This window comes from Melanotaenia boesemani, chromosome 15, assembly GCF_017639745.1.
Source record: "Melanotaenia boesemani isolate fMelBoe1 chromosome 15, fMelBoe1.pri, whole genome shotgun sequence".
NCBI lineage: Eukaryota > Metazoa > Chordata > Actinopteri > Atheriniformes > Melanotaeniidae > Melanotaenia > Melanotaenia boesemani.
This window is the reverse complement of record NC_055696.1, coordinates 4,229,841-4,241,255: the sequence shown is the minus strand read 5'-3', so window position 1 is coordinate 4,241,255 and position 11,415 is coordinate 4,229,841. Positions and strand designations below refer to the sequence as shown.

The 11,415-nt window shown below is 38.4% G+C and overlaps 1 protein-coding gene across 1 annotated transcript; it reads left to right on the top strand.

Moving 5' to 3' along the window:
* The first annotated feature begins 844 nt into the window (after positions 1 to 844).
* cnih2 (cornichon family AMPA receptor auxiliary protein 2) lies at positions 845 to 10,602 on the top strand. The gene is made up of 6 exons (XM_042009254.1): positions 845 to 2,411; positions 4,278 to 4,346; positions 6,982 to 7,029; positions 9,243 to 9,355; positions 9,433 to 9,576; positions 9,685 to 10,602. Exons 1-6 carry the CDS (start codon positions 2,331 to 2,333, stop codon positions 9,710 to 9,712), a joined length of 483 nt encoding a protein of 160 aa, XP_041865188.1. The 5' UTR covers positions 845 to 2,330; the 3' UTR covers positions 9,713 to 10,602.
* The last annotated feature ends 813 nt before the right edge of the window (positions 10,603 to 11,415 follow it).

The following is an 11,415-nucleotide window of genomic DNA, read 5'->3' as shown; positions in this document are numbered from 1 at the left end:
TTCTGTTGCTAAATGGGTGTACATAAATGATGAAATAATCAGTTCAAAGCATTAAACATTTAGCTTCCGCTTAGGTTACATTAGCATTGTGTTCCACCAACTAAAATACTGTGGAAATAGACACTTTTTGGTTACTAATAGTTTAAATTTCCATTTTTTTAATCCATCTTTGGGAGGGTATTTGGAAGATAATCACCAGTGAATTAAGGTCTACGTGCTAATTTCAGATAGCAGCAGGCATGTCGCAGGACTACAGCTACAACCGTTTAGTAAAACAGAGTCCTGACACACAGGTGTTGCCATGTCACCAGCAGTAGAAGTATTTTTATTACCATTTCTGTCTTTGTTTTTTTCCATTGTAGAAACTTTGGTGCATGTTAAGGAAATAACCAGCCAGATCAAGAGTGAGTGGTATCATTAAAAGCTTTCAGAAAAAGACAGATGGAAGAGATGGCATCAGTGGTTACCAAAATCTGTTCAAAACAAATCTGAGAAGAGAAAAAAAGACAATCAAACAATCAAACAGAGCAATTTTAGAAACTGTTAATGGTGCGGGGGCATGAAATGACAAGTAACTGGAAGCAACAACCTCTTACATTTCAGAGAATGAGGGATGATTGAAAGCTGTGGTAAAAGCCTCTGATGAGGAGGGAGAGGGATGCAGACATTTGCAGCCTGCCCTGCCCCCTCATCAGTCTCTGGGGAACAAGCGATTATGGTAATGTATAAATGCAAGCGAGAGAGCGAGAGAAAGAGAGAGAGAGAGAGAGAGAGAGAGACAGACATAGAGGAGGAGGAGAGAAAGGAGAGAGAAAATAAGAGAGGGGGCGCAATGCTATTGGTTGACCATTATAACATCTACCGTGATAGAAATATTTCTCTCAGTCTGAGAACTAGAGGGAGAGACAGGCAGAGACAACAGACTCAGGAAACATTCAACACCTCTGGACGGAATCAAAGGAAGGGGGACTTATAGGTAGAAATTAAAGCCAAACAGGAAGGGGGGAAATGATAGCAAGCTTGAATCATTAACATATGACTCCTGAGGGCTGTGGAAATTTCTCACTTAACAACAGGAGTGTTTTCAAAATCAACATAACTGCGTGTCAACATGTAGACTCTCCGCAGGGCTCTAGTAAAACTATCTCCTCACCCCCCTTTTTTATTCTCCCCCACCAGAATTAAATCACTAACCTTGCATTTTGGAGAAGACTAATCTTAAGGTTCTTGGAGGAATCTGAGGGATGCGTCTGAGACACAGATACAGAGCAGACAATCCTGACATGGTGCCGACCCAAATTGACAGAGACGAGGAAAAAGTGGACTGTTCAGAGACAGACACGTCTCCCACCAGACACAGGTATTCTCTACTCGATATTAAGATAGTGATTCTTGCTAACTTAAACTATTATCAGCGTTGTTCTCTAATCTGTGATGTAAATAATCTTTTTATCTAAGACTGATTACTATCCATATTGCCTCATACTGATTTTTATTCATTATTTAGCTAAATCACCAGGGTAACCAGCATTTTGCTTTGTCACAGTATAAATGTTTAGTTTGCAAAGCAATACCTTAAAGTTCAGATAAGAAACCAATAATTTCTTAAGAGTTTACAAATCAAAATGAACTGAGATTGTCTCTGGAAATAAAAACTCACAGCTAACCTGTGAATTGTGTTTGTTTACCGACGTGTTTAATATGACGTAGAAGTACATGTCATTTGTGGTGTTTTTGATTCAGAGCAACAGATGAACTGTAAGCCATAAAACTTAGTGAACTATCACAAGCCATAATCATCACAGACAATATTTTTTTTCTTTTCTTTTTTACTGCGCTTAATATCAACAAGAATCCTGTGCTTCTGTTGTCAGCGTGTCCATCAGGCACTTTACCCTGAGAAAAAATAAATAAGTGTGTAGGTTTCGTCTGAAGATAAACTACAAGGTGGGGGGAGACATTTTAAAAAAAGAGGAGCACCAGGCCAACAGCAAACAACTGTGGCTGCGAACAGATATTTAAGTGCTTCCTAAACCGCAGTGAGAAAGCAGCCGTCCTGCTGTCAGCTTCACAAAAGGAGACAAAGACAGAGTGGAAACAGCGAAGCCACAGCTTGAGCTGATTATTGATTGTTTCTAAAAACTGAGTGCTTTACCTACCTGAGTGATATAGACTCAGCTTGCATCTGAGGGGGGGAAACAAACAATAACCTCCACTTCAGTAACAGAAGAAGGGGAAAGGAGACCAGAAAGGAAGAGTGGCAGAGAGCAGAGAGGAAGTTTTCCTCTTCTGTCTCCACACATCTGGTCATCAGGCTGGCTGACGCAGCCATGGCGTTCACCTTCGCGGCCTTCTGCTACATGCTTACCTTGGTACTGTGCGCTGGTCTCATCTTCATTGTCATATGGCAGGTGAGTAGCACTTTGCAAATTGAAACCACTGCACACAATGCAACTGAAATGGGTACATGTTTGCACTGTGAGCATCCACTCTCCATCATCCCACACAAGCAGACAATCACATCCACCTACATGCAGCTGTACAACACCAACAGCAACATGCACCTCACTCAGGTTTTCTAGAAGTAATGCAATGAACAAACGTGTCCACTGAATTTTAAAGTGTATTGTAGTTGGACTACTCAAGTGACCTCTTAAAAGTCAATAAATGATAGCTTGTGCACTTAAATTTAGATTACCTGGCTGTGGAAATGTTAAAGACTACATAATGATTTTTCTAGGGGATGCATGGGTCATCTATTGCTTTTTTTCACCCACATGGTGACCTGGTTACTTGGTGGTTCTGGTATAATTAAGTGGAGCTCATCTGACCCCTTTACACTCAACAAAAAGACAGAATCCATCTGGCTTCATCCCTCCACATAAAAGCAGCCAACCAGACTTGACAAAAAACAGTTCCTCAAACAAAGTATGTCCTGCTGCTAGACTGTGAGTTGCTGCCTGTTTTTTAGTGGAATTTGCACAGACATCACTGGAGACCTGAGCATTCTGTTTGCCAGATACACAAGCAAAGATTCAACAAACAGCAAAGCTTTGATACCTCACCTTTACCATTCGCTGCACGGAGAGAGGAATAATGTTGAACACATAACAGAACATTATGAATATAAGACTTGAAATGACTAACGTACCAATTGACTAAGTGGGTGAGACTACATATGAGTCATTCGGTGTGTCTGTATGTGAAAGAGATGGCGAGAAGCGTGCGTCTGGCTCAGCCCTCAACCATGTGATTGAAATGCTTATCAAACTAGGGATTCGTTCACCCCTTCCCCCCAGTCTGCATCCACCCACGGGTGCAGCACCCCAACTGTATGTGGCTCTCCACCAATCAGAACATTTTTTCACTGCTAGAGTAACCATGGTGCCTGCTGAGGGACTCACCATGTCGCCATGGAAACTGCATCTGTTTACAACAGTGTGAACAGAGGGAGAGCTGAACGGATGCTAAATTAACAGGACTGTTTATATATAAAAAACATGTTTTCTTTTTATGTAATCAGTTGTTGTTGATAACCACTTATCTGCAAATAATACCTCTTTGTTATTGCTCTTCAATGATAATGATAAGCACAGCAGGTTGCCTTCCCACTGAGAATGATCAGTTTTTTATGGAGCCATTCATTAGTGAGATAGCCACAGGAATTACCATTCACCATACAGGGAGCTGCTGTAATGCATTTACTCAAATTCATTATTTTCTCTGCAGCTGCTTCAGTTCTTTACACAGCCATCAAGTGTACCACAATCATTTTAAAAATAAACTTACCAGTTGTAACCTGAGTTTTAATTATTAAGCATTTTGAATTGTACACTTCATAACTTGTCATAACTCATAACTTATGATGTGTATTGATTGCTTTAAGGCATTTAGATAAGAACACAGTCTCTGTGTCCATGAACATTTAACAGCCAGTTTCTAAAATATTACCAGATTTAATGATCTAATAACATTCAGCTAACTTGTAGGCTAAAGCATTAGGTATTAGGGAGCAGTGTAAAGGGCAACAGAGATATTCTCACTGCATTTACACCATGAAATCACTATGTGTGCTCAAGCAATATGAACAATGTGGCTGCAGCTGTGCAGGATGTAGGAAGTGGAAGCCTTCAATAACACTGCCCTGCCATCTGAAACAAGACAATTCTTACAGGTTTTCAAGGTGGAAAGATTGAATTAAAAAGAAAGTTTGTGTATATAGTGGTTTCCTGATGGTAACAAAATTAAGGTTCTCACACAAGTCTGTTATGTTTCAGATCATTGCGTTTGATGAACTCCGCACAGACTTCAAAAACCCCATCGATCAGAGCAATCCCACCCGAGCGGTAAGAAGCCAGCTGTTTCACTTCTTTCAGAAATCATTAAACCCTCAAGTGCACACCGAGGAATCCCTACTTTCACTTTCAAATGGAATAGGTCTACAAACAAAGACTGACAGCTTTGTAGTTTTCAGGGCTTCACTTCAAAAATCTTATATTTGCCTTTAAATTCTGAGTAATTATTAAAAAATCCAACATTAAATTTAAAAAATCTATCAGGCAGTTATCATCTAATGCAAGTTAAAATCATTTGGAATTTTACATTCATTTTTTAACATTAAATATTTGCACAACTTCTATTAATTGCCTCTGATCCGAGCTCCTGTGTGGTAGCATCTAGTTGCACCCAGACAGCATTTTCCCGAGCACTCATTTGTATGCAGATTAAAGCAATCAAACCTCTACAAAGACATCGGCTTGTTGGTTTAATCAGTTGAAGAGATCCATTTAAATGAAGCTTCTGTTTATACAATGAGATACTGTAAATACTTCAACTCACTATAACAAGAACAAACCTCGAGTCACACTTGGAAATTCAATCTGTTCTCCAAGGGGAAAAATCTGAAAGTGTAATTAATGAACGTTACGCAGGCATTTCTGTCTTCTTGTCTGCCTGTGATTAATGTATGAACACCTTCTTCTTAGTCTGACGCGGGAGAAAGAGGGCTATCGTTTAGCAAGTTAACAGCAGCCGTGAATATCTTTTTCACAAGATAGGGAATGTTCTAGCAATCATGTGAACCTTCATCTGAACTGAGGGAGTGCTGAGGAGTGGGAGAGGAAACTGTGAGAACAGACTGTGGGAGTGTGGAGGCATGCCAGCCACAGGAAGTGGACACAATGACTGCACCACCTGTAAAATAAAAATCAATTTCTAACAAAGTACCACCAATTTTTGAGCATTCCAAGCTTTGTGTTGTTGTCAAGGCTACTGTATTGGATTAGATTACTTTGCACTGTAAGATAACTCCCTGAACAAGTTGTCTAAACTGCTGTCAACATGTCACACATGTACAAATGGAACTGGATCAGCCAGAATGCAACACATCCAGTCTTAAATCAATAAACTGGACAAACAGCAGAGGAGCAACATGGAAGCAGCCTTTGAAAATAAACAGCTGATGTTAGCCGAGAGAAATGTGCGCTCACTCAGCTGCTGTTGTGTACAGAAAAGACCAAAGTGGCAAACATTTGTGAGGAAAAGAGAAATTACAGAAAGACAACAGTGAAGAGTCCAAAGCTGATTACTAAACAGTTTAGTCTTCCCAGCTATTAATAACAGTCCCAAAGGGAAGCGCCAGTAAACGCTGCGATTGGCAGATTTATTGGTAGATTGATTGGCAGCAGTATAATCCATTTACTTGGGAAAAAAAATGCTGATTTGAATATTTCTTTTGTTTATTTTAGAAAATGTATAGGGAGAATCAGTTATTTTCCACTGACACCAATTATTTTATCACTTTTTACTTTTTATGAAACATCTCTTTTATGAAATTATTACAAGTGCTCACAGTGAACTGCATGACCCCACACAAATCAGGATACCTTAGAGAGGCGAAAGGCAATAAAACCTGAGCAACACAACAATTTAAAGGTGCAATAGCAACTCATTAACATACAGTAGTGAGTTAGTTCTCATGTCGAGCACTGAAGTTAATTTTGAGTCTCAGTATTGTTGATGATGTGACCCACAAAGCAAAGTTAGCAGGCTGAAGAGCTGATCGGTTATAGCTGATGTAGCGCTCAAGATTCAAAGCTAAATTGACCCCATGGTCATCATGGGGTGTTCAGTTAATGACTGCAAATATACAAAAGCTGCACGACTCTAGACTCCATGGGAGCTTCAAACGGTAACTGAGACAGATGCTTCAGTGTCACATAAGAGGTAGGAGGGTGCTGATGTTTCACCAATAGTGAGGATTTTTTCTTCATGTGCACCAATGCTGCATCAATGTGTCTTTGTTTTACACACACACACACACACACACACACACACACACACACACACACACACACACACACACACACACACACACACACACACACACACACACAATAAAATAAATAAGTACAGGTTATGTAGGTTGTATCTGTTAATGAGTAGATTATTGATTATTGGTTTTGGTTCCTGCTCTCTAAGCCAGTGATGGAAAGAAAACAATCTAAGTGAATGAGAAAAACATCTCATTTGTCATGCTGGCTAATCAATGGACAACCAAGTAAAGCACCACCATAAGGACTAACTGCCTCCTGGTTTATTGATGCTGTAAACGATGGATGGTTCTCATTTCAGAGCTCATATCTGAACCCTGTGTTATGGCTCACAGGAGACACGGACCTCCTGTACAAGAAAAAAAACATCACACATCTTCACATGTTGCTGCTTTTCTTTTGATTTTAAGTTTCTGAGCCACAAAAACATGAACATCTCTACTTTCCTCATAACACTGATATATAACAAAAAAAATATCTTTCCTTCAAATTGAGTCTAAAATGTGTTAAAAAATCGAATGAAATGCTTTCAAAATCAATTTTCTACAAAACAAGGAGCTTGTAATGTTTCTCTCTTGAGATAGTTTGTATGGTTATGGCACAGATGTGGCAGAGTGTTGACTAGACTTTCCTTATTTCCACTCTACAGAGGGAAAGGATTCTCAACATCGAAAGGATCTGCAACCTGCTTCGCAGAGTGAGTAATAGCTGTTTTTCACCTTGTGGTGGTGAATGACTAAAGCCGAGGGGCTTCAGACAGCCATGACCATTTGTCTCTCTAACTATTGTGAGCACCATGACGCACACTGATTCACATGTAGCCTGTCCCAGCAACCTACCATCACAGCTCTACAGACACAGTAATGGAGACATATTCTAGGTTTTATGACTACACTTCTTTTATTTATTATTATTCTAACATGTCAAGGCTTTCAGGGAAGACACACCTTAGTATTTCTGAGAGCTCAAACGACTCAGACTGATGCATAGTTGCATTAGGAGCCTGAAAAAGGCTAAAGATCAATAAATAAATCAAAACAAAAGTTATAGTTAAGGATGGAGAGTAAGGAAACTATTTTTGCTGATATACAGTATTTAAGCAGTAAAAACATTTTTACTAATTTCACTTGGTTCGTACCGTAACCTGCAGTTTTGTTTTTTTTTGTTTGTTTGTTCTGTTTTTTGTTTTGTTAGTTAAAATATTTATTAGAATGAAGCCTATTCATCAATCTTAGGCTTGACTTCATATATTTGTTACTGATTGCTTGTTTGATTGTTTTATTATATTTATTTATTTATTTTTATTCTAAAATGATGAATAGGGACATGACATTATATGTTATATATATTTAATTGTAACTGTATTAAAAATGTCTGACTAAAACCATAAAAAATTGAAGTTCTCAAAACTGGGCTAACCCATCTAGATAATGCAGTTGGAGGCACATTACTCATATGTATACACTTAACTTGACTTAGATGGCCTAAATCCTTGTGTTTGCTTATTTTATTAAGTAGAAAAAATAGAAGGAAGACATAAGTGTATGTCACTAGAATTGTATTTCCAATTAAGCTGCTCTCAGGTACATATTTCCCCCCACATGGTCAGAAATTGTGACTGAAAACCAGCCCAAGAAGACTTAAAGCACTTCCAGTATGTCCCTCTGTTGTTATAGAATATAAATTTTATATTCAATCATTTGTTTTCTATACCGCTTATTCCGATTCAAGGGTCATAGGGAAGCTGGAGCCCATCCCAGCAGTTAGTAGGCGAGACAGGGCCAAGTAGACACCTTGGACAGGATGCCAGTCTATCGCAGTGTCTAAATTATATATAAAAAAAAACAGATTTAAAACACAAACATAGGTGAAGGATACAAACAAGAAAATGCAGAGTGTCTGAAAACATTAAGAGTGGTAAATGCAAATAAAAGCCACACCACAATCTCCCTTATTAACTAAACTCAGGCAGGAAACAGCTAAAAGATTTTCAGAGGGTTCAAGAGGTCTGGGGTTGAGTAAAAGAAAATGGGATTAGAAATGCACTCATTTAAAGCTATAAAAACACACAAAGAACTTTAAGATCATTTTCATGTTTATTTGGGAGCCAGTGGAAAGATGCAAGAACAGGGACGATACTTTGACTTCTACTAGCACCAGGTTGGAGTTTAGAAGCTGAATGAACGCATGTGATATATGTGCCACTCAAATGCTTAACAAAGCTCCTTTTAAAGCTTCAACTATGTCTCTTTGTATCTTGTGAAGACAGGATCATTTTCAAGAATCATTCTTACTATCATATAGTAAGACTGATAGTAGTCATATTTACTAAAATGGCTACTTGAATGCAAAATTATTTATCTTTAAAACAAAACTTAAAGCAATCATGACTCAAACATACATTTTTAATGTTCTTGCTTTAGCTCAACATTCTGGTATTGTGGCCTCATTTTGTTTTTTGTTGTTTGTTTGTTATCTAGTTGTCACTAAACTTCAAGCTCTTCTATATGGTGATAATATGTCACACTGCTTGTTTTGTGCCACTCATAATGGACACAAGGAAGAGAAAAGTCTATATTACTTCGTAGGGCTGGAAGCAATGCTAGCTTGTAAAGTTCTGGTGATATAGGAGCTCCAAGGACTTCTATAAACCCGCAGAAAGCTGTCTCCGTGTGTTTAAAACTATTTTTGCCCTCGTAACAGCAGCTAGTCGTGAGTAACATTAACACTTTCTATGTGAAGGTGTTTGCCTCGCAGTGTGATTTTGGTTTCCTACACCGTAGTTCCATCGCATCACACAACAAAGCGTGTTTTCCAAGAACTTGTTGCAGCTTAATTACTTAAATATTTTAGTTTTTATTTGTGTAAAAAGCCCATATTTAGCAGAGTCTCTGTGTCTGTCCTGAATAGTTGGTGGTGCCGGAGTACTCCATCCATGGGCTCTTTTGCCTGATGTTCATGTGTGCTGGAGAGTGGGTCACACTTGGCCTAAATATCCCACTGCTCTTCTACCATCTGTGGAGGTATGGTCCCATAACAGATGTCTGACTAGCATGTGTTGGGCCGACAAGCGAGTAAGCCAAGCCTTCTGCTTTTTCAGGTTTTTTCATCGGCCAGCTGATGGATCAGAGGTGATGTATGATCCTGTCAGTGTGATGAATGCCGACATTCTCAATTACTGTCAGAAGGAATCCTGGTGCAAGATGGGTTTTTATTTGGTCTCGTTCTTCTATTATCTCTACAGGTAAATACGAGTTCACAACTGTCTCATAAAAAGCAAAAAAAAAAGAAAAAGTTTTCTACATTTGCTACTACTAAAATCCCAATGATGTTATTCTATTTATTGCTGTAGCATGGTCTACGCCCTGGTGAGCTTCTAACCAACAAGTGATCAGAAGAAATTAAAAGAAGGATCTGTAAGAAAGACAAAGAGAAAGTGTGGAGATATAAACTCTCCTTACCTCCATGCATCCATACTTTCTCTAGCTTTGGTTTTTGGCAATCTAATCTTGGACACCATAAGAAGACCAACCTAAGTGAATGTGAGTGTAATGGTCTTGCCACCATTCAGTTTTAGTGCTTCAACCATAATACTGCTGTCAGATGGCTTAACAAAGCTTTGAAGGACTGTAAACAAACAAACAAAAAAAAAGGTACAAATGGTTGTGATTGTGATGCCTTTGACCCAAAATATGATTTCACAATATTTCTGAAGGGCTGGATTTTCCCCATGCTGCTCTTACTGATCCAGTCGCTCAACTCACTGTGAAACCCCCAAACGCTTAGAGGCTGGAAAAGAAATGAAACCGTGTATAACAAACCATTGCTCTGATTGTGTTACAGATACAAGAACGCAAATGGGCAAAAGGACTTTAGCACAAACATTGTATTAAATGTAGAAGGTTTGGCAAGGAAGCAATGAGTTCCACAAACATTTTAGCCAGAATGAACATTTTGGCAACTTCTGCTTAAAGCAGAAGCAAAAACAACACTAAAAGCATCATCCTGCAGCACATAGAGATCAAAAGTTTAAGGGTCAATAACTGCTATGTGCATTTAAAATTGTGTGTATCTGTAGGGCAATATTTAATGCTTCATGCTAGGTTCATGCTTTCCAAACGAGTTTCATGCTCTAATGATAATAATGCCAAAAGTTTAACGTTAAAAAACATTGTGCCAAATTTAAATTAGGACAAACAAAAGGAAGAAAATGTTTGACCCTATCTTTTATTTTTGTTAACACATACTCAGTTTTGGCACAATGGTTTTTTTTTTTGTGTGTGTGTGTGTGTGTGTGTGTGTGTGTGTGTTTGTTTTGTTTGATTTTCTTCATTAAAAAAGTTTTTAAAAGTATTACTGTATTTTTAGCGTGCAGGGAACGACCTATTCCCATTTCAAGTGATGTTTACTCTTACTCATCTGCATTTATACTAGGCTATAGTCATTTTAGCAAAGCAATTTTCTCTGATCTGAGATAGAATAGAGATTTTGTGTACAAAAAGCAATTAACAACAGCAAACTAGCTATGTAATATGACTCATGAGACATATCGATGGTGTGTTATTCCATGTTTTAAATACCAGTGAGTCAGACATCAGTGCCAGATGAAACAATAATGACTATTTTAAAAGTGTAAAAATGTAGAGAAGTCATCACTATACAATCATACTGTTTCAGAGGGGACTGATGTAGGACGATGACGTTGCTGGAGACCAGCAAAGCCTTTTCCTTAGCTGGCGTTGCCTTTGCTTACATGTGTTCATTAGTTTGATCCCTTTGAAAAAGTGATGGTTCAGATATGTGATATCAATAAGTAGACATTTTAGTAGTCTGAGAACAAACTGTGATGATGGTCATACACCGACTGGGGATGGCAGGAAAAATGTCTTGACCACTGCAGCCTATCGAAACAGTTCCTATTCTGTCAGAAGAGTTAGAAGTAAACTTTACAGATAAAGACGAGCTTTGATGAAGATTCATAAGTAGTTTTTCACTTCTGGAAACAATAACACTGAACACTGACTTGCATTTTTTTCAAAGTTCACTGTGTTTGCAATGCAAGAAATTATCTGAGGCACATCAC

Excerpts from the sequence above, each read along its gene's own strand:
- cnih2 (XM_042009254.1), top strand. The coding sequence starts at position 2,331 with ATGGCGTTCACCTTCGCGGCCTTCTGCTACATGCTTACCTTGGTACTG. Across the intron at positions 7,030-9,242 it reads TCTGCAACCTGCTTCGCAGA|TTGGTGGTGCCGGAGTACTC; the intron begins GTGAGTAATAGC and ends TGTCCTGAATAG. Across the intron at positions 9,356-9,432 it reads CTCTTCTACCATCTGTGGAG|GTTTTTTCATCGGCCAGCTG; the intron begins GTATGGTCCCAT and ends CTGCTTTTTCAG.